The 23,973-nt window shown below is 34.8% G+C and overlaps 1 protein-coding gene across 3 annotated transcripts in view; it reads left to right on the top strand.

Annotated features, from left to right (window-relative positions):
* Nucleotides 1–23,973, top strand: part of WDR33 (WD repeat domain 33) — a 127,003-nt gene that overhangs the window by 85,455 nt on the left and 17,575 nt on the right. For all 3 annotated transcript variants that reach the window (XM_043996590.1, XM_043996589.1, XM_043996591.1), the window contains exons 8-14: nucleotides 9,542–9,668; nucleotides 11,284–11,438; nucleotides 11,902–11,980; nucleotides 12,429–12,539; nucleotides 13,057–13,151; nucleotides 15,567–15,653; nucleotides 15,933–16,072. In XM_043996590.1, coding sequence (XP_043852525.1) covers nucleotides 9,542–9,668; nucleotides 11,284–11,438; nucleotides 11,902–11,980; nucleotides 12,429–12,539; nucleotides 13,057–13,151; nucleotides 15,567–15,653; nucleotides 15,933–16,072 — 794 coding nt within the window. The remainder of the gene's footprint in view (nucleotides 1–9,541; nucleotides 9,669–11,283; nucleotides 11,439–11,901; nucleotides 11,981–12,428; nucleotides 12,540–13,056; nucleotides 13,152–15,566; nucleotides 15,654–15,932; nucleotides 16,073–23,973) is intronic.

Genomic DNA, 23,973 nt, shown 5'->3' with positions numbered 1-23,973 from the left:
AGCAAATCAACTCTAAAGTCCTTTAACTATTACAGATTTTCTTTCTAAGTCACTCCCTGGCATATGAGGGGAAATAAAAATATATTACCATTTAAGGTCCCTTACCAAGTGTTAAATATTGTGATTTGGGTCCTTTGTTTAGTGTGAAGAATAGCTTTGTCTACAGTGAAGAATAAGTGCTTTTCATTATTTAATCTTGTAAATATTTGTAATACCAGTATAAAATAATATCCTTTGAAGGAAAATTTCTCAATTATAGACAGACATTTGAATGGATCTATGATTTTGTTATGTGGATACTCAAAGATACAGATTGAGATTTATCCATAACTTTGAGATTCTTTACAACTTACCCATGTTCTCCTGTAAATATTCTACAGGGGGCCTTCTACTTTTCTTAACATTGAGTGAATACCAGTAGACCCTTCCATCATTTTATCCCTTGTTCCCAAATGTCACACCTACGTTTTCCAGCCGTATATTTCTCTAATGACATTCATTACACTCACTTGTGCAATTCTAAGTTGGGAATGTGTTGTAATCTAGGCATGTGCACATTACCTCTCTGGCCTTTGGATGACCAGAAACTTAAGTCTTTGGAGTGCATATGAATTCACTGATTGTCGTATTCTATGATTGAGTTATACAGCATTACTGGAAAAACATCGTAAAAAATGGGCTTCTGCTTAGGGAGAAGATTGGGGCCAGTTAAAGAAGTTCAGTTGGCCTTAAGCAGTTCAGCCTGCTCTCTTCTTTCTCTCCAACCACCCCCCACCCCCATTGTTTCTCTCTCAACACAGAAGGATCAACAAGATTTTTCATTTTCACTATGGCTAGTACATATTGTTTTGAATGATGTGGTTCTCCTTTAGGAGTCTCCGTAATGTTCTACAGCTTGATGAAGTAAGCATAAGGTCATCTGCAGTTTGGAGTATGTGAAAGACCTTTCTTGTTCATGGGAATGTAGATGTAGAGCTGGATGGGACCTTTGAGGCCATCTAGTCTGACCTCCATATTTTAGCACTGGAGCCCACAGAAGTTGTGATTTGTCCAAGATCACACAGGTCAGAACCAGAATATAAACCCATGTTGTCTGACTCATGTCTGTGACCTATCTCATACCTTCAAGGTCTGTGACCTTTCTCATACTTTCTTCATACCTTGATGAGTTTGTAAGTTCTTAAATATTTTGTAGAGTTGTAAGAGTAGTAGGTATATGTTCCAGTAGTCATTAGTATTTTGTTGATTACTTTCCATAGCAATAAAGTTTCTGAGATTTTTTTTTCCCCATATAGATTTATCTCTGAACTCTATCCCTCAACACCCTAAATGTTGTGTTGCTTCGGTACAGATGTTTGCTTTATTTGAAATAGTTTCACTGTTCCTCCCATCTTTATTTTATTTGGTACTTAGTATTTCTGTTTTCTCATATGGCATATTTATTTAGGACTAATATTTCAAATATAGTAGCTGAACTATAATTGATAGAGAAGATAATTCTTTTCCCTTTTGCCCTGTTAGACTTTTTGTTTCTTCCTCCTTTTTTTTTTTTTTTTGGTGAGGCAATTGGGGTTAAGTGACTTGCCCAGGGTCAGACAGTTAGTAAGTGTCAAGGGTCTGAGGCTGGATTTGAACTCAGGTCCTCCTGAATCCAGGGCCGGTGCTCTATCCACTGTGCCACCTAGCTGCCCCTGTTTCTTCCATTTTAATCACTTTTTTGCATCACTTCTAAAATGAGAAGGTTGGGATTAATTCATATAATCACATACTTTTATGCTTATATGATCTCTGGGGTCCCTTTCACCCCTAGAACTGTGACTGTATTATTTTCCAAGTTCACAATCAGTTAATTTGCTTAGAACTTTAAATGAATTTCGTGTACATGATGATATTTTATTCATTCATTCATTTATTTGTGGGGCAATGAAGGTTAAGTGACTTGCCCAGGGTCACAGAGCTAGTGCGTGTCAAGGGTCTGAGGCTGGATTTGAACTCGGGTCCTCCTGAATCCAGGGCTGGTGCTTTATCCATTGCGCCACCTAGCTGCCCCACATGATGATATTTTAGATTCTTAAATACATAGAAAAGATTAAGAGACTTGCCCAAAGCTACACAGGTAGTTTTCATTTTCTTTTGTTTAGAGTTCATAATTGAAAATTTAGGTAAGAAGCTTTGGTGCAAGTCTCTGCAAGCAGCATACCTAAAAATTGCTTTGTGGATGCAGCCAGTATTTATGGAGTCTGTCAGTCATTCATATAATACTCACTTTTTGAAGCTCTTGTTCAGATTCTTACAATTCCTTATTTCTGTGGCAATAAGGGTGGAGCCACAGAAAGTCTACATAGCTATTTAGAAGAACTTAGCCTCATGGCAGTCTCTGTATCCCTAAATTTTTAAAGCCATAGCTTAAAAACATTGCTTTTACATGCTTCTTAACTCAGCTCAAAATATAGCTATAACATTCAACAGTATTTGTCATTGGTGATTAAACTGTTGTTTAAATTGTTTTACATTGTTCTGAAACTATTTTTCTTAGTCTCTGTAAGGCTTTTAGCTATTTGGAAGACAAGTTCTTAGAAATTTACCCACTCACTATACGCTCAGCCTTGGTTTCTTCATCTGCGAAACAACAACAATAATAATGATATTGATAGAAACCAGCTTTTATATAATTCCAGCTATGTGCCAGGCACTGTGCTAAGCACTTTGCAAATATTTCATTTTGTCCTTACAGTACCCCATGGGAATAGGTGCTATTATCCTCATTGAAGAAACTGAGGCAGACAGGACAAATAACTTGCCCGGGGTCAGGTGGTAAGTGTGGCAGCCCAGATTTGAATTCAGGTTTTCCTGACTCCAGGTCTACAGTTTGATCCACTCTGCCATCTGCTACTGCTACTAATGCTACTACAGTGGTACTTATATATCAAATTACTGGCTCCATAAAATACATTTTCATGTTGCCATGGGAGACCTTCCTGTTACCTTCATTTTTTAGTTACAGTCTTCAGGTGCTTAACATCAAGTCATCTAAATCATTTAGATTACATTTTGAATTACAATGCTTATATCAATAGCAAAAGCTTACATTCTTTTGTGATGTTTCACATAGATCTTTTCAAAGGCTCTAAATATGCTTTTGCTTTTACATATTCCAATTTAGATAGTGAAGACTATGAGGTCTAAGGAGATGTTACCAAGTTTAGAAATCTTCATCTTTTGCTTTTAGTATGTTCTTGGTTTTCTTTTCATCAATATCAGAACAATTATGAGTCATCTGGCTCTGCTATTTGTCTAGAAGTGAGGGCAAATTTTTAATTCTAAAAGGAAAAGAAAAATAATACTAAGTTCTTATAATACTATGTACATAAGTTTCTCTGGCCACCAATTAGTTGTGTTAACTCAAGCTAATCCCTGAACTCGTGGCCCTCATTTTGTCTTTCTAAGATGCCTTCCATTTCAGAGATTCTTTCAGTAGAACATAGGTAAGTTACCTAACCTCCTTGGGCTTCACTTTCTTTACCTATAAAATGAAGGAGTTGAATTAAATGACCTCTGAGGTTCCTTTCAGTTCTAGAGGTATCCTATAATTGTTCCACAAGTTTATTTGCGAGTCAGCAGTTTAGAACTTGGCATAAATGCAATTTTAAAATGTTCATATTCCCATTGCAGGCCCTAAGAGTTCAAATTAAAAATGAAGTTTGGCAGTTTCTGAACTCTACCTAAGTATCACTTGTGAAATTCTTTGGAAAAATGCTATCATAGTTCCATAGTTCACTCTGTTCTTCCATGTCATTGGAAGATGGAATATTAAGTAACTTGTTAACTTATGCATCAGATGAGGCATTGTTCTAGGTAAATAATTCTTCAGATGTTTTGAATTGGAGAGTCTAGGCCAATTGCTGTAGGATGGGTTGGAGGGAGAGTATTGTGCTAGATCTTAGACTTAGACTCCCATGTTGTAAATTACTAACTTATAAGGAACAAAGAATTCTATTACTTGTTCCTATGTATGGCAGTGAATGTCACATTGGACCTGTTATCAAGAAGATCTGAGTTTAAATTGGCCTCAGACACTTAGTGGCTGTTTTCTAGGTGAGTCACAAATTCTGTCTGCCTGAGTTTTCTCATCTGTCCAATGAGGCTAAAAATGATACCAATCATCCATGGTGGTTGTGAGGAAAAAACTGAAATGATATTTCTAAAGCACTTTGTAAATCTCGAGCACTATATAATTGCTGTTATTATTATTATTTATTATTATTATTTTTTTATTATTGGAAGGAGGAGAAGAAGAAGAAGAAGAAGGGGTGGGCCAAGAGATTGTTTGGAAATATGATTAATTTCTTCCCTTTTCCCTCTCAGGTTCAATAACCTGTTTTGTTTTTTTGTTTGTTTGTTTTGCGGGGCAATGAGGGTTAAGTGACTTGTCCAGAGTCACACAGCTAGTAAGTGTCAAGTTTCTGAGGCTGGATTTGAACTCAGGTACTCCTGAATCCAGGGCCGGTGCTTTATCCACTGCGCCACCCAGCTGCCCCCCAAAATATTCTTAAAATATGCAAAGTGTTATCAATCTGACATTGCCACAGTGTCAGTCCTTTGGCTATGACAACCAATGAAACAAAGAAAAATATTAAATCCTTTGTGATCTTTAATACATTTCAGGGATGGTACCCTTAAGGTGGCCAGAAAGTAGAAGAATGTATTAAGAATCACACATTTTTAAGTATAACTTGGAGTTTTGATTTGACTATTGACACTTTAAATATGAGATCCTTACCCAGTGATCACTGAGTAATCATACTGCTGGAAGAGATGAATCTTAAATAATTTTGACATTCTAACTTTAAAGAAAAGCAGAAGAAAGGTGTAGCTTAAAAGTACTCCTTAGAGACGCAAAGAGTTGATTTTATGTTATGCTCAAAGGCAACAAGAAATATTATTTCTTTGTGTGTGTGTGGGGGGGGGGGTGGCAATTGGGGTTAAGTGACTCGCCCAGTGTCAAGTGTCTGAGGTCGGATTTGAACTCAGGTCCTCCTGAATCCAGGGCTGGTGCTTTATCCACTGCGCCATGTAGCTGCCCCAAGAAATATTATTTCAAGGGACATTTGATCATCCTATATTGCAGTATTGATAATATTTTCAAAAATACCATGAAAAAATTGCACCTTATGCACCAACATTGGTTGTAGAATATTAGGAGGTAGAGAAATTCTATGGAGAACTTTGTAAAACCCTCCTTCCAAATTATATGAACATACTCTAATACATTGACTTAAGTACAAATGTGGTAAATTAGGCAAGCATGGGGAGAATTATGTCAGAAAGCATAGGCCAAAAAGAAAGGCCAAAAGTTTGTAGTCTACACAAAAATATTATATCTATCATTACATCATAAACTCTTCTGAGAAAAAAAGTTAGGCAATATATATGGCAAGGAGTAGAATTAAATTGATTATATTTAACAGGAAAAATTCCTCTTTGTGGAAGTCACCCATGAATTAGCCACGTGTACTGTCAAACCACTCATTTGATTAAGATCAGAATTACTAAACAAAAGACAGAATAATAAAAAAAATGATAGATATAATTCAACCAATTCTATCAATCAAGATCAAGTGATCTTGAAAAATGGGTAATGGACAGCAGAAATGAATGACAGGACAGCACTTATAATAATTTTATACCATTCAACTAATGTAAATCAATTGCTATATCAAAACCAAAAAACCTAAAATGTACTCTGGACAGCAAGCACTTCACTTACTTGCCAAGCAGAAAGATGTTAACTAAAGACATTACTACTTTAGAATAGGATCTCAATTTCGAGATCTTATGAAAACATTATGATGATTCATTATGAGCTATATTATCTCATAAAACAAAGAGAAATAATAGAGGGTAAAATCAATTTGCCAAAACATTGGGGAAAGAGCCAACTGAGAAAAATCAAGCCAGGACTTTTAAAGGATAAAAATACTAAGGACAGCAACAAAAAGGAAAAAGACCTACAAAGGTTTTTAAAAATCATCAAGGACAATGCAATCAACACACTTAGACTTTTAACATTATATTTATGGATGTGCTTATGGAAGAGGTAGAAATGGGTAACCTATTGGATTGAACCAAGTGTACAGAGAGGTCCATGTCTGTGGCTGCAGAAGAGATCTATAATAATTCTGCAGGTTGTTGAGGGATCGTTCACAAGTCCTCTGAAAGATACCAAGGCTTACAAAACAACCTCAACTATCCACCTATATTTTTACATTGCCATCTGTTCAGAATCTTAATTATCTACAATTGCATTAAGGTTGATGAGATTATCAGGAAACAGTCTTTTAGAAGTAATATAACATCATCTTTCTAAATAGGATGTAGAGGAGAGGTGTCATACTTAAACAAAATTCCTGAGTGCAGCCAGAACCCAGATTAATTGGGAAATGTTTAATAATATTTAACAAAATAAATAAATATAACATAGATAACATTACTTTGTGGTTTTCTGAATCAATATGTGGCTTTGTCACTACTGACATGGAATACAAGCTCCTACTTTGCTTTTATCATTTAATGAAAAGGGATTTGACTTGGTAGAGCAAAACAGTTAAAAACTCTTATAACAAGTCTTCTATCATTTATATATCAAAATCATTCAAGATTCATTTAAAGACACAACAAAAATAAATTGTTTAACCATTCTCTAATCACAAACATCAGATGAGGCATAAAGCAAGACAGTGTATGCTTGCGAAATGTGTTTGCCATTGTGATGGAAGAGATCTTTTGCAGTGTGTATTTTGAAGGATTCCTTGTGGATGGTGAGGTCCTCCAGATATTCCTGAATGTAAATGACATTGTGCAGGTTGCATCAAATCCCAGAGGATTATGGGGGATCTGTAGCCCTCTAAAAGAGTTCGATCAGCTCATCCAGACAGGAAAGAACCAGTGGATGAAAAATATTTGTTGCCCAGATTATGGCATGTAATTCGGTGGAACTTGTCTATCAGTATGTATTATCTGGGACAGACAATTCAAATGGATAGTTAGTTGGGCCAGGAATTAAACAGGTGGTAGAGACCAGCCTGGATTACACTGTGACTGGGAAACTGCAAAGTTTTCTTTAGTAAACTTATCTTCCAGAAACAAAGGCATCTCTTTTTAAAAGCAGTGTTCTAGTAGTATATCATTACAGCAGAGAACAACAGAGAGATATGTGGTGAGTGTGTGTGTAGGCTGCAATGTGTAACGCATGAGCAACTTCAAAGAGTACCAGGACTAAAGATGACATCAAGGAAATGTCTGATAAGAGAAGATGGGCTGGTCATGTGATGAAGGTATCTTCATTGGTATCTTCAAGGTGTCAGTAAAAAGCAAGGAAGGCCCTCAATATATTGAATGTATCACTTGTGGTAAACTTTGGGGAGCAAATGGATAACTGTTACACAGGTTGGGCAGCTGTGGATGGGTTACAACCTGCATTCTTGGAACATTCATTTATGAGATTGCAGGGTTGTCATAGGGAGGGAGGATCATGGATATATCACCTGTGATTAATAACTGATGGGAATTGATAGGACTAGACCATTTACACACATTTGGAGTCAATTCAGATCAAAATATTTTTAGAGTGATTTTGAAATCATGCAGTAGTTTTTTCTGGATGCATTCTTTGTTCACAGTCAACACCTACAGGTTAAATATTTTTAAACCATTTTTCTGAAGGGTATAGTAGTCCTCAGAAAATTAGCAATATGCATAGGTCTACTTTTCTTGACATATATATGTGTTCCTGTAAATGGAATTTTTAAAAAATAAGAACCTACTTAATATAGATAATAATTTTCCCAAGTAAAGACTTAAGTATTATTGGACTTCATTTGACAATGGTAGCTATTCCCATCTATACTATATGTCTCATGGTCAAGTAAAAGGAAGTAGAAAATGTCAAATTTCAATTTTTTTTACTTTAATTCATTTTTTTCTTTTGAGTAGGTGCAAATAATATCAGACACTTTTATAATCTTTCCTTTTCTTATTTTTTTCTTGTATTCATCTTTTTCTCTTGTGTTTCTTCTAAAAGTTGAAAGACACTATGCTTAAACTTGGTAGTAGAGAGAGGTATGGAGATTCCTAATTATTTTCTTAATTTAAGTTACAAGTAAATATTGTTTCTTTTAGTAAATTTGCCATTGATAGGAAATTTGCATTATACTTTTTAAACCTAATACTATTTTATTTTTTCCAATTATATGTAAAGATATTTTTCAACACTCGTGTGTTTTTGTTTGGGTTTTTGTTTTGTTTTGTTTTGTTTTTTTGTGGTGAGGCAATTGGGGTTAAGTAACTTGCCCAGGGTCTCACAGCCAATAAGTGTTAAGTGTCTGAGGCCAAATTTGAACTCAGGTCCTCCTGACTCCAGGGCTGGTGCTCTATCCACTGTGCCACTTAGCTGCCCCATAGCATTCGTTTTTTATAAGATTTTGAGTTCCACATTTTTTTCACTCCCCTTGTCTTTCCCTACAACAGCAAGCAATCTGATATAGGTTATACATGTACAATCATATATCCTTTTGTAAGACAAAGAATCCTTTCACTTTTTCTTTTGTAAGTGTTGATTTTCATGTTTTTGAATTTTCATTAAAAACCATTCATCATAGCCTAGTGGATAGAGATCTGGCCTTAGAGCCAGGAAGACCTGGGTTCAAGTCCTACCTTTCAAATATACTGCATGTATGACTTTGAATAAGTCCTTAACCTATCAGGGCTCCAGGCAAACTCTGACTATAAATTGTAGAGAACCTGCATGGTAGAAGGAGTTTCTCATTTGGCATTCCTTAAAACAATGAAGTTACAGGTCCAGTCCTTATCTTTTGTTGTTGTTGTTGTTTGTTTGTTTGGTTTTGTGAGGCAATTGGGGTTAAGTGACTTGCCCAGGATCACACTGCTAGTAAGTGTTAAGTGGCTGAGGCCGGGATTCAAACTCGGGTCCTCCTGATTCCAGGGCCGGTGCTGTATCCATTGCGTCACCTAGATGTGCCCCCCGTCCTTATCTTAACATATAAAAGATAGAGCAAGGATTTTCCATAAGGATGGAAAACTTTGAGGTGTTTGACATGAAGGGAAAATACGAACTAGTTATGAATAATTTTTGACAAAAACACCATATGTGATGCATTTAGCTTGTGCCTTATTTTTATATCTTAAATAAAACTTGCACCTGTCTCTCAAAGAGCCTCAACTCTATTACTAGCTAGTGGGAAAGCTACATAGTTTGTCTCATAATGCTTTTATATATATGGCTTTGTCCTAGAGAAGGACAAACAATTCAGGATTCCTAGCACCATAAGGCAACTGACTGTTAAATGATTTTGGAATGATACAATCAAACGTATAATCTCTTAAAAATAAGATTTAGGGTCATTTAAATGCTAAACTGAAAAATGTTTAGAAGATCCCTTCACAACTTACATTAAATTAGATTGTAACTTTTTAAAAAATGTAAATTATTAGACAATTTAATTGACTTTTATTTTTCCAACAGGACATGGTGCAGATGTGAAATGTGTAGACTGGCATCCAACAAAAGGTTTAGTCGTTTCAGGAAGTAAAGATAGTCAGCAGCCAATTAAATTTTGGGATCCAAAGACTGGGCAGAGCCTTGCAACGCTGTAAGTGAGATGAGCAAAGCACTCTTAATTTTATCAGTTTGTTTATAGTGTTTAGCTAATTATTTCTTGTTGGTGGATTTTCCTGGAAAGGTAAGCTTGGCAATTTAGTGAAATAGGATGCTTTTGGGTTAGTTTGAATAACAAATGTGTTTCATTAGGCTTTTATATTAAATATTCTCCATCCACCATGTGAAGCAAACTTTTGTTCTTTCACATTTGTTTCAGTTTGAGTGATCACAAATAAAGAATAATATTACCTATGTCGCTTATTGTCTCACTTGTTTATCATTGAACAATGGAACTTTCTTCATTTGTGTTAACTAGAAAAAGCATTGTTTTCTCTTCGCTGTCCCTTCTCGTAAGATGTTATCATTATGTTTATAGCCCAGTTATGACTAATGAGCATTTCATGAGCTCTTGTTCGAGTTTTATGGGCAGATTTGTATGTATATACAGTATCTGCATCACAATAAGAACATTTTTTTGTACCTCCATTTTGTATTTTTCCTTTTTTAGAAAATATACAATAAATTCTACATGCTAATTTCAAAGTTATCTGGCTTGTTTATGCTTCCTTCTGAACCTTTTTTTGTTGTTGCTGTTGTTGGGTTTATTTGTAGGTACTTTTTGATAGTATTAGTACAAATAGCTGACATTTATATGATGCTTTAAATACATTGTTTCATTTGATCCTCACATCTCCACTTTGAGATATATGTATCATAGTATTATTATCCCCATATTACACATGAAGAAATTGGGTTTTGAAGGCTCTCACTTGTCCATAGTCACATAGCCAGTAAGAGTCAAAGACAAGATTTGAACCCAGGTCTTTCGGATTCCTAGTCCAATGCTCATTCTACTGCTTCCCCTAGATGATGAGTAATAAAGGATTTTAGAGGTCTTACAAGATCAAATACTATCTGTTCTGATAGTCAAAGTGAATTCTCTTATATGTCGTCCAGATTGGTCTTAAGTGTCCTGTAATCATGTGGTTAAGTCACCTGATGAAAGGCAAGTCAGGAAGTATCTCTCTCCCTTTACAGATATGGGATTTGGAACATTCAGTTCAGATCCTGCCTCAGACACTTATTACTCTGTTAGCCTGGGCTAGTCACTTAACTTCTCTAATCTCAATTTTTTTCATCTATAAAATGGGGATAATAATAGCAACTATCTCACAGAGTGGTGTGGGGATCAAATGTGATCATATATGTAAAGTACTTTGTAAACTTTAAAATATTAGATCAGTGTGAGCAGTTATTTATTTCGTTATTCATATGCTCCATAAATCAGCCAGCTTTTTACCTTTTATTAAAGCCTTTTTGCCTTTTAGCCTTGTTAATGCAAAGTCTGAGGAGTCACCTTTCTCTTTAGTTTGTCCATGTAGTTTCTTAACCATCTTTCCAAAAACAGACTTTTACTACCTTTGATATCTGGAAGTAAATAAAGTCAGGGTTCAAATTCCTATAATAAATTCCCAATTTATTACTTTTTGCCACTTACCCTTCTAATCTTGGTCCTGTTATTTCTGAATTGAATAGGTAGTTGTTTTGATACGTTTTCTTAAATTTCAGGGACACTGCTAATTGTTTCATTGGTAATTTGTTTCTAGACATGCCCATAAAAATACTGTTATGGAAGTGAAATTAAATCTCAATGGGAATTGGCTACTTACAGCATCCCGGGACCACCTCTGTAAACTTTTTGACATCAGAAATCTAAAAGAGGAGCTTCAAGTCTTTAGAGGTCATAAAAAAGAAGCCACAGGTCAGTGACCACATTTGTATTTTTTATCATGATGATTGGGCAGCTAGGGATAATAAAGCAGTAGCTTTGAGGTTGGGAGGACCTAAGTTCAAATCCAGTTTCAGACTCTTACTGGCTGGGTGACCCTGGGCAAGTCATTTAACCTCAATTGCCTTAAACATCTGAGGTCATCTCCAGTCGTCCTGATGTATAATCTTGCTAGTGGACTCAGAAGGCTCTGGAGGAGAGTTAGTTTGGTTACTCTGCACAGCCCTCCCTCACTTAAATCCAATTCAGTGCAAGTCACGATATCACCCCAATGTCATGGTCCTCTTTGTGAAGGGCAAACAACAACAAAATGATGATTATCTATAGCATTCTCAACCACCTAAACTGTTGTTTTGATCTCAGTTCAAAGAGACTCCAGTTTTACCCAGTATTACTTTGTTATAATTGTTTCTTTGATTTGATTTGTGTTTTACAGCGGTGGCCTGGCATCCTGTTCATGAAGGTCTTTTTGCCAGTGGAGGATCAGATGGTTCTTTATTGTTCTGGCATGTTGGGTATGTAACACTTTTTGAGGAAATTTATGATTTTGTTAGGAAATCCTATTTTATGGCTATGTATTCACTGTCAAGTTCTACATCTGTAAATAGAAATTTCTAAGTTTAGCCTAGAACAGAAAATTTAAAATCTCTTTTGTTGTTAATGTTTGAGAAGATATTACCTATTTTTGTGTTAGAGAAATATATTAGCATTATTTCTTAATATAAGATAAATATCAAATATTTTATTCAGGTATTACTTGTTTCTCATCAACACATGGATGGAGCTGTAGATTAAACCCATAAGAAAATAGCTTAGCATAGTGTCTGGCACATGTGCTTAATAAATGGTTAATGATTATAACCAAATACGCATATTGAAGAACAATTTAAGAAAATCAAAAGAACATATTGTCCACTTATATTAAAAATTTGTCTATATAATATTTTTATACTGTGGTTTTAGGGTAGAGAAGGAAGTAGGTGGAATGGAGATGGCCCATGAAGGAATGATCTGGAGTTTAGCTTGGCATCCTCTTGGACATATTCTTTGTTCAGGATCAAATGACCATACCAGGTAATTTTAGGTACTAAGAAATTAGAAGGAATAACTTTATATACATGATGGCAATGATAATTATACAATTGCATGACTCTGGGGTTTATTTTATACTTTAATACAATATTATGTTTTCTAATTGTTTTATGCTTTTAAAATGATCTTTTTGACTTAATTCTTTGTTATAAGATATTGGCTCTTTGGGAGGGGGAAGATGAATGTGTACAGTATGTTCCAAGAGTCTTAGTGTTGTTCTAAGCTCTAATCACTTAAAACTTCACTAAGACTTTTCAAATACCCTATGTGTGGGGAAATGTTGATAACTTAAAACCATTATTTTAATAAAAATTAAAAGAAAAAAATCTGTATGTAAATCCATTGTTTTTATTGTACCTATATCTCAAGTAGTATGTTCACATGTTTTTAAAACTGGTTTGGACTAAACTAAAATAGGAAGTGATAGTCTTATATTCAACTTGATATAATACCCAGAAATAGAATTGAAGCTACACTTTTTTCCTTTTTCCTTATATAGCAAATTCTGGACTAGAAATAGACCTGGAGATAAAATGCGGGATCGTTATAACCTGAACCTACTTCCTGGAATGTCAGAAGATGGAGTAGAGTATGGTGAATATAACTCATCACACTTTTTTGTGAAGATGCAATTTTTCTGAAATAAAGTCATGAGAGATTTGGTGAAAAAATGGGTAATAGTCAAAATTAGTGTTAGTTCTGTAGTTTTGAAAATCTTTAATTCACCAGTGAAGAGGCAGTATGGTTTATCATTTGGAAATGTACATAGAAATTTATTGAAAGACACTACTCGGATATCTCATCATAATCTTTCATCTTGCCATTACTTCCTCTTACTCATTCATCCTAAATCTATTTTTCATCCTCATTGTGATTTGTAATCCCTGTTTCCCCTCAGTACACTATCAGATACCTCATCTGGCCCTATTCTTTTTTTTTCCTTTTCTGTTTTGTTTTTGTGAGGCAGTTGGGGTTAAGTAGCCCTATTTTTTTCTGTCTTCTCAATTCTTGACATGTTGGTAACTCAGTGTAATTTTACCATATCTTCTACTTTTGAATCATTTGTTCCCTTGTCCTGTCACTGATTGTCTTGCCAAATCCCAGCCCTGGATTACTTCCACTCTCTCCCTCCTTCATTCTTTTTTGTTTTGTTTTGTTTTTTTGCAGGGCAATTGGGGTTAAGTGACTTGCCTAGGGTCACACAGCTAGTAAGTGTTAAGTGTCCGAGGTCAGATTTGAACTCAGGTACTCCTGAATCCAGGGCCGGTGCTGTATCCACTGTGCCACCTAGTTGCCCCTCCCTCCTTCATTCTTGTTCACTAAAGATTGAAATCAACTGGAGTAAATCATCTTAACTGGGCCCTTAATCCACAAAGCAATACTACTTCTCCCTAATTGACTCAACACTTTGGCTTTTCTTCTCGAGTCTCTCATTCCACTTCCTTCTCTGTCCCTCTTTGGGCAAGACTTCTTTTCCTATTTCACCAAAAATATAGAGTCCATTTGCTTAAGAACTCTCTTTTCTGCTTTTCGTTTCACATTTCTCTGACATTTCCTTGTAGTCTGAGATAATGAGATCACCTTTTTGGGTGTGAAAGTCTACCCTTCCATGTGTACCTTTAATTTCACCCCTTCTAATTTTCTCTAGTAGATTGCCCCTACCATCACCCCTACTATTTAATCTTCAGTCTTTATTTACCTCTTCCTTTCCCACTACCCATAAACATGCCAAAGTCTTCCCCATCATTGTAAAACCCTCATGAGCTCTAGTTATGCCTGCCGGCTATTACCCTATATGTCTCCTCTTCTTAGCTAAACTTGAAAAAGCTGTCTGCACTTGGTAATTCCATTTTCTTTCACTCTTAATTTCTCTGCAGTCTGGCTACTGATCTCATCATTCAACTGAAACTCTTCCAAGTTACCAGTGATTTTTTACTTACCAAATCCATTGTCCTTGTCTTTATTTTCATTTTTGTTGATCTTTTCAGTCTTTTTTTTTTTTTTACTGAATTCCATCTATAGGTGTTCCTCAAGATTCTGTCTTGGACCCTCTTTTTTTTTTTTTTTAAATACTCTCTCACTTATCAAATTTTCAACTCCCATTTGTTCAGCTCTCATTTCTATTCAGATGATTTCTGGATCTGTTTACCCAACACTAGTCTGTCTCTTGAGTTCTAGTCCCACATCACTAACTAACTACTTTTTGGACAATTCAGAGTGGATATCCTCTAGGCATCTTAAACTCAACACATCTATAACAGAAATCATTTTGCTTCACAAATTCCTGCCTTTTCTGCAGGTTCTTACTACTGTTTAGGGAATCTACCCTCCATGTCATCTAGGTTTGCAACCCCATAGTGTCATCTTGGACTCTCATATCTTGCTCAACCCACATATCCTAATTGTTGCTAAATCTTATTGTTTCTACTTTTATAACCTTTTTTTTTTTTTAATGTTCCTTTCTTACCACTCACGGTCACTATCTTAGTTTAGGTCCTCATTGCCAACTGTTGCCTTAACTATTACAATGGTTTTTAAGTTAGGTCTTTGTCTTAAGTCTTTCCAAACTCTACTCTTAATGTATGGTGCCCTGTTACATACTCTGGTCCATCTAAACTCACCAGGTCGCTGTTTCTCAAATGAAACACTCCATTTCCCATTTTTGTACTTTTTCATGGACTCTCCCCTATTCCTGGGATGTTCACCACTGACTTAGAATCCTTGGCTTTCTTTAAGGCTGAGGTCCAACACTACCTTCTCTGAAAGGATGTTCCCAGTCCCCATAGCTGCTATTTCCTTCCCCTCTCAAGCTATATTCCATCTACTCTGTATTTATGATATATCTGTTGATTTTGTATATATTGTTTCCTCCATTATTAGAATTTAAGAGATTGTTTTCTTTTTCCTTTGTATCCTTAGCTCCTAACCCAGTGTCTGGCACATAGTAAATATTTACTAAGTCCTTCCTGAATGATTGCTGATTGGTTAATAATATGTTGTTATCTACAGATGACCTTGAGCCTAATAGTCTGGCAGTGATTCCAGGGATGGGAATACCTGAGCAGTTAAAACTAGCAATGGAACAAGAGCAAATGGGTAAGACATGGAAATTATGCGTAGAAAGCTTAATTTTTAAAAGTCTGTAAGTATTGGTCCCATCTCTTTGATCTCCTTAAACCATAAATTCATTAAGAGTGGTATCTTTAAAATAACAATAGGTTCCAAAGAGCATGGTAAACATCATCATGATAAACTTTTTCATAAAAATAGAATTTGTATGTTTCTATTCTTCATTCAACAGAGAAATGGACAGCTTGTTTTTTCAGTTTATTTTATACATGAGATGTTCTAAACTTATTATCTTCATGTTTATAGGAAAGGATGAATCAAATGAAATAGAAATGACCATTCCAGGATTGGACTGGGGAATGGAGGAGGTAATGCAAAAGGACCAAAAGAAGGTGCCACAAAAAAAAGTTCCTTATGCAAAACCTATTCCAGCTCAGTTCCAACAAGTAAGTACAATAAAATTGACCTTTATAACAGTCTTAACACAGTAATGAGATGCTTTTAAAAAATTATTATTGTTATTATTGACAGTTAATCTTTTTGAATTATATTTGACTTGTTGCCAATAAAAATATTATTTCTCTTTATTTATTTAAACATTCATTAAAAATTTTTCAGTTCTAAATTCTCTTCCTTGCTCTAGCTTCTCCCCTATCCATTGTGAAGACAAGCAACATGATTCTAATTATACATATGAAGTCATGCAAAACATTTCCATATTAGCAATGTTGCCCCCAAGGGGGAAAAATGGCAAGAAAAATAAAGAAAATGAAAACAAACATGCTTCAATCTACACTCGAGTTCATCAGTTCTGTCTCTGGAGGTGGATAGCATTTTTCAACATGAGTACTTTGGAACTGCCATGGATCATTGTGTTGATCAGAGTAGCTAAGTCTTTCACAGTCGATTGTTGTTACAATATTGCTGTTACTGTATACGATGATATCCTGGTTCTGCTCGGTTTTTCTGTAATCATCCTGCCGATCATTTCTTATAGCACAGTCATATTCCCTCAAGATCACATAACACAAATTTGTTCATCCAATTCCCTAATTGTAGGACATCCCCTCAGTTTGCCACCACAAAAAGAAACAGCTCTAAATATTTTTGTACTATATGCACAAAAAAGGAACTATATAGTTCTTCTCCTTTGATCTCTTTAGGATATAGACATTGTGGTATTGCTGGCTCAAAGGATACCCACAGTTTTATATCTCTCTGGGCATAGTTTCACATTGTTCTCCAGAATGGTTGAACCAGTTCACAGTTTCACCAGCAGTGCATTAGCGTACCTATCTTTCCATATGCCCTCTAACATTTGTCATTTTCCTTTTCTGTCATGTTAGCCAATCTTATTTATGCGAGATGGTACCTCAGAATTGTTTTAATATGCATTTCTCTAATAATGAAATTAGACCCTTATTGGAGAAACTCAATATATTTTTTCCCCCATTCCTGCTTTCTTCCTAATTTTGGCTACATTGGTTTTACTTGTGCCAAAAACCTTTTAATTTAATGTAATCAAGATTCCCCTCAGTCTTCTCTTGTTTGGTCATAAATTCTTCCTTCTTTTTCCATGCACCTCTAATTTGTTTATGATAATCAACCTTTATGGTTGAATGATTTGCCTATTTTGAGCTTGTCTTGGTATATGGTATGAGATACTGGTGTGTGCCTAGTTTCTACCAGAATGCTTTCCAATTATCCCACCAGTTTTTATTGAATAATGTGTTCTTGTCCCAAAAACTTAATCTTTGGGTTTATCAAACACTAGATTACTGTGGTCATTTATTTCTGTATATTATGTACCTAATCTATTCCACTGTTCCACTACTGTATTTCTTATCCAGTACTAGATTGTTTTGTTGATTACTGTTTTTAAAATATAGTTTGAAATCTGTTATTGCTAGGACATCTTCCTTCACTTTTTTCATTGATTCCTTTGATATTCTTGACCTTTTGTTTTTCAAGATTAATTTTGTTATTTTTTCTATCTCGGTAAATTCTCTGATAGTTTAGTTGGTATGGCACTGAATAATAAATTATTTTAATAATATTGTCATTTTTGTTATTTTTGCTTGGCCTACCTTGAGCAATTAATATTTTTCCTGTTGTTTAGATCTGTCTTTGTGTGAAAAGTGTTTTGCAGTTGTGTTCATACAGTTCTTTGTATGTCTTGGCAAGTAGACTCCCAAGTATTTTATACTATCTGCAGTTCCTCTACAGGGTTTTATTGGTAATACATAGAAATGCTGATGATTTATGTAGATTTATTTTATAAAGTTGTTTAACTAGTTTTTTAGTTGATTTTCTTGGGTTCTGTAAGCATACTATATTATCTGCTAAGAGTAACACATTTGTTTCTTTGTTGCCAATTCTTATTCCTTCAATTTCTTTTTTCTCGTCTTTAGTGCTATAGATAGTATTTTTAGTATGATAGTGAATTATAATGGTGATAATGGATATCCTTGCTTTCCTTGATCTTACTGGGAAGGCTTCTAGTTTATTCCCATTAGATATAATGATTGTTCTTAAGTTTTAGATAGATATTGCTTATCATTTTAAGGAAGGCTCCATTTATTCATATACTTTCTAGTGTTTTTAATAATGTTTATTGTTACATTTTGTCAAAAACATTTTCTGCATCTATTAAAAACTATTAATAAAATTACATAATTTTTATTATTTTTTGTTATTGACCTGGTCAGTTATGCTTTCCTGGTATTAATCCAACCAGGTCATAGTGTTTGATCTTGTAATATACTGTTTTTTAGGCTCCTTGTGCTAGTATTTTATTTAAAATTTTTGCATCAGTATTCACTAGGGAAATTGGTCTATAGCTTTCTTTTTCTATTTTTGCTTTCCCTGATTTAGATATCAACACCATTTTTGTGTCCCAGAAGGAATCTGTTAGTATTCCTTCTTTACTTCTTTTTCCAAATAGTTTATACAAGTTATAATTAATTGTTCTTTAAATGTTTGGTAGAATTCACTTGTACATCCATCTGGTCCTGGTGATTTTTGCTTAGGAAGCTCATTTATGGCTTGTTCAGTTTCTTTTTTCTAAGAAGGGTTGTTTAAGTATTTTAGTTACTCTTCTGTTTATCTGGCCAATTTGTATTTTTGTAAATATTCATCTATTCCATTTAGATTGTCAGTTTTGTTGGCATGTAACTGGGTAAAATAGCTCCTAATTATCTTAATTTCATCTTCATTAGTGTTACATTCACAATCTTTTATTTTTGATACTGATAATTTAGTTTTCTTTTTAAAAAATCAGTGGTTTATTTTTATTAGTTTTCTTCATAAAACCAGTTTTATTTATTAGTTCAGTGTTTTATTTACTTTCAGTTTTATTGATCATTCCTTTGATTTTTCAGGTTTTTTTATTTTGATGTGTGTTTGGGGATTTTTAATTTCTTTTTCTAGTTTTTAAAAATTGTATGCCAGTCTCATTGATCTTCTCTTTCTTTGTTTTATTGATATATGTTTATATATATATTTATATATATATATATAATATATATAAATATATAAAGTGTTTAGAGATATAAAATTTCCACTAAGTATCATTTTTTATTCTATCACACAAATTTTGGTATGCTGTCACATTCTTTTCATTACCTTTAATGAAATTATTGATTGTTTCTATGATTTGTTCTTTGGCCTACTCATTCTTTAGGATTAGATTATTTAGTTTTAATTTTTGCTTCTATATTGAATGTAATTTTTATTGCATTATGGTCCCAAAGGGGTATATTTAATTTTCTCCTGAAAACCCATCATTAAAATTCTGTTAATCTCTTACATTTTATGGCTGTATTTTTCTAGTTCCTAGAGGGGTAAATAGAGGTCCCACAGTAGTATACCTTTATTGTTTATTTCCTCTTTTAAGTTACTTACCTTTTCCATTAAGAATTTGGATGCTATACCACTGGGTGGTGTGTTTAGAACTGATATTATTTCTTAACTATGGTACCTTTTAGCCAAATATGGTTTCGTTGATTATCTCTTTTTAAAAATTAGGTCTCCTTTAGCTTTTGCATTTTCTGAGGTCATGATTGCTACTCTTGCCTTTTTTATTTCAGCCCAAGCATAATAGACTTTGTGTGTGTGTTTTTCTGTTTCAAGTGTGTTTCTTGTCATCCTAGTTTTTCTATTTATCCATCTTCCTCTTTTTTTACTCTGTCCCTTCATCAAAAGTCTGTTTTCTGTGCCTCACTTTATATGTTCTTTCTTATATCCCCCCCTATCTATTCCCCTTTCCCTTCTATTTTTCTTTTAGTTAAGAAGGTCTTCTGTACCCAGATGGAGTGTTGTGTAGACACACACACACACACACACACACACACACACACACACACACACACACACACACACACACACACACACACTTACTTTTCCTTCTTCAAACCAGTTCATATGAGAGTAAGGTTCAAGCATTGCCCAGTCCCACTATTTTCCCCTCCATTGTAAAAACACTTCCTTGTGTGCCTCTTTTATATGGGATAATTTTCCCTATTCTTTCTCTCCCTTGCCCCTTCTCCCAGTGCATCCCTCTTTTTAAACCCTTCCCTCCTTCCATTTTTCTTCTGAGGTCATTCCACCATAATTGACTCATACCCATGTTCTCTATGTAGACTAACTAACTGGTTTAGTTATGATAATGTGTGGAGGTTATATGTATCATCTTCCCATGTAGGAATATAAAAAGGTGAACCTTATTAAATCCTTTATGATTTCTCATTCATGTTCACCTTTTTATGCTTCTCTAGAGTCTTATGTTTGAATGTCAGATTTTCTATTTGGCTTTGGTTTTTTCATCAGGAATGCATGGAAATCCTCTGTTTCATTAAATTTTTTTGTCCATATTTCAAGGATTATACTCAGTTTTGCTGGGTAGGTTTATAAATCTTGGTTGTAATTCTAGGTCCTTTGCTTCCAGGAATATCCTATTCCAAGCCCTCCACTTCTCTATTGTGGTAGCTGCTAAATCTTGTATAATCCTGACTATGACTCTATGGTATTTGAATTTTTTTTTTCCCTGACTGCTTAAAGCATTTTCTCCTTGACCTGGGAGCTGTGGAATTTTGCTATAATATTCCTTGGAATTTTCATTTTGGGATCTCTTTCTGGAGGTAGTGGATTTTTTTCAATTTCAGTTCTTTCATCTACTTCTAAGATATCTTAGCTGTTTCTCTTTGTAATTTTTTGAAATATGATATCTGGGCTCCTTTTTTGGATCATAGCTTTCATATAGTCCAATAATTCTTCCTTCTTTCTTTCTTTCTTTCTTTCTTTCTTTCTTTCTTTCTTTCTTTCTTTCTTTCTTTCTTTCTTTCTTTCTTTCTTTCTTCCTTCCTTCCTTCCTTCCTTCCTTCCTTCCTTCCTTCCTTCCTTCCTTCCTTCCTTCCTTCCTTCCGTCCGTCCGTCCGTCCGTCCATCTTTCTTTCTTTGCAGGGCAATGAGGATTAGATGACTTGCCCAGGGTCACACAGCTAGTAAGTGTCAAGTGTCTGAGGTCGGATTTGAACTCAGGTCCTCCTGAATCCAGGACCAGTGCTTTTTCCACTGCACCGCCTAGCTGCCCCCCATGTCCAATAATTCTTAATTTTTTTCTCCTCCATTTTCCAGGTCATTTTTTTCCCAATGAAAATTTCATACTTTCTATTTTTTTTCCATTCTTTTGACTTTGTTTCATTGTTTCTTGATATCTCGTGTAGTCATTAGCTTTTTGTTTTAGTCATTAGTTTTTAATTGAATAATTCTTATTTTTACTTCAGTGAAGTTTTGTACTTTTTTTTTTCAATTGACCAATTTTGTTTTTTTAAAGGCGCTATTTTCTTCAACGAGGTTTTATTTTACCTTATTAACAACACTATATGGACAATTCTGCTTTTTCGGGATTTGTTTTTTTCAGTATTTTTTGTGCCTCTCTTACCAAACTGTTAATTCTCTCTCTCTCTCTCTCTCTCTTTCTCTTTTTGGCAGGGCAGTGAGGGTTAAGTGAACTCAGGTCCTCCTGTATCCAGGGCCTGTGCTTTTATCCACTGTGCCACCTAGCTGCCCCCTAATTCTCTTTTAATGTATTTATATGTCTATATCTATCTCTCTCTATATTGCATTGCTCTCATTTCTTTTCCTATTTTTTTCCTCTGCTATAATTTGATTTTTAAAAGTTTTGGGGTTTTCCCCCCCTGTTTTTTGTTTTTGTTTTACTCTTTTAAAATTTTCTTTTAAAAAAAAAAAACCTCTTCTAGTAATTCTTTTTTGGGCTTGTTTCTAATCTGCAGTTTCCTTATATTTTTTAGTTTCCCTATCACCATTAGAGCTTTTTATGATTAGATTCTTTTTGTTGTTTTCTAATTTCTCTAGGCTTTTTCTTGAATTTGGACTTCAGGTTAGAATTTAGCTCTGTGTCAATGCAGTGGGGGCAAGGGTAGGGTCATTGTCTCAAGTTTTAGGCTTTTTTTTGCCCTACTCTTATTACAGCTAATTCTGCGGGCCTGCAAATTTTCAATGCTTTCAAGGTGGTGTGATCTGGGGAGATCTGTGGTCACTGCTTTCCTGGCCTATCTTTTGGTTGTTGCCCAGTTAGGGCTCCAGTTCTCTTATGACTTCAACTCCTTTCCTCCCTAGAACTATGACCTCTATTGAGGTTGGGCTTTTGCTCTCCTGTGACTGCAACCTCTCCTCTCTATTCTGGAACTAGGTAATGGGCAATGGAGTTGCCAAATGGCACTTAGTCCTGTGCCCAGTACAAGCACAGGGGTTCTCCTGTGAATGTTTTTGATCAGATATTCAGTACTCTTGTTATTTCTGGGCAGTGAGTACACCTGATATAGCTGCTGCTGTTGTGCCACAACCCCTAAAGCCCACAGCTAGTGTTGTTAATGTACTTTATTCTTGACTAACCCCCACTGCAGTGCTACAGACCTCTCCTTCTGTTCCAGGCTGTTCTGGGCTGGAAAAATGTCCCACCCCAATCTTTTGTTGGCTTTGCTCATTTAGAATTTGATTTGACTTGGGTTTTTTTTTTTAGAGGGAAATGTTGGGAGAACTTGGATAGAATCCTCCCTTTACTCTGCCATCTTAGCTTCAACTCCCTTATTTAAAAATGTTCTCTTCCGGTAAAAATTCTTTTGGAGAATTCTCACCATTATCCATAGAAGCATACATATTTTCCTTCTATTTAACCCAAATTATTCATTACATTTGTGATAACCTCTTACTGTTGCAGTCATTTATGTTATTGTAGTCGTGTATATTGTTCTCTTTGTTTTACCTTCTTTCAGCATCAGTTCTTTAAAGTCTTGTGTGTTTTGAAATTGTGTATATTTGGCATCTTTATAACACCATAAAACATTCCATTAACAAACATTCCATAAAACAAACATTATGTTTGGGTTTTTTTGTTTTATTTTAATGAGTTTTATGAATGCCTTTTGTTTTTACATAATGTCCATTTCCAGGCATTCTAATTTCCTCCAGGGCACCATCCCTTTTAAAGTTCTGGTTACTTTGCCTCAGTTCAAATGAGCCTTTCTGTTTCTCTGAATTCCTCATTAATTTTTTCTTATAGCACAATAATATTACATTCTTTCCACATGCCACATTGAGGGGACCCCATTTTGTTCCTAGTTTGTTACCCAAAGCTCTGTTACTTTGTTGTTTATAGTGCTTTTTTTCTGGAAACTGTCCATAACCTTTAACTTCATCTAGTTTACTTTATCTAATGATTTTTCCTTTTAGCTCCTTTTTAAAATTCCCCACTCAGAGATCCAGGCTTTACTTCCATATTACTAAGGCCTTAAGAATAGGGAAACAGGGCAGCTAGGTGGCGCAGTGGATAGAGCACCGGGCCTGGAATCAGGAGTACCTGAGTTCAAATCCGGCCTCAGACACTTAACACTTACTAGCTGTGTGACCCTGGGCAAATCATTTAACCCCAATTGCCTCACTAAAAAAACAAAACAAAAACAAAAACAAAAGAATAGGGAAACAGATAGCTTAGGCTGACATTATTTTACATTCTTCTTTCTTCTTATAACTTCTTCTTTAGCTTTCTTCCTGTTATAAAGAATATGTAACCTATTTATGAAAGTATAGATAAACTTTATATACTTGACATTCAAGGGTTTTATTTTTAAGCTTTTAACAGATTATTAGTTTCTAATTAGGAAATATACTTACACAGATCTTAGGTCACCTAAGAGTTAGTATTACATAAAAGTGTTACATCCTGGTGAATTGAGCAAAGTCCAGTTCTTCTGAATGGATCACAGACAGTGTAGAGTTTTGTTATTAACTGAATATGTATAGTTCATATAGTAATTGTATTTTGTTT

Source organism: Dromiciops gliroides, chromosome 3 (genome assembly GCF_019393635.1).
Source record: "Dromiciops gliroides isolate mDroGli1 chromosome 3, mDroGli1.pri, whole genome shotgun sequence".
NCBI lineage: Eukaryota > Metazoa > Chordata > Mammalia > Microbiotheria > Microbiotheriidae > Dromiciops > Dromiciops gliroides.
Note: the sequence above shows the minus strand (reverse complement) of the source record. Positions and strands in the feature narration are given on the sequence as shown.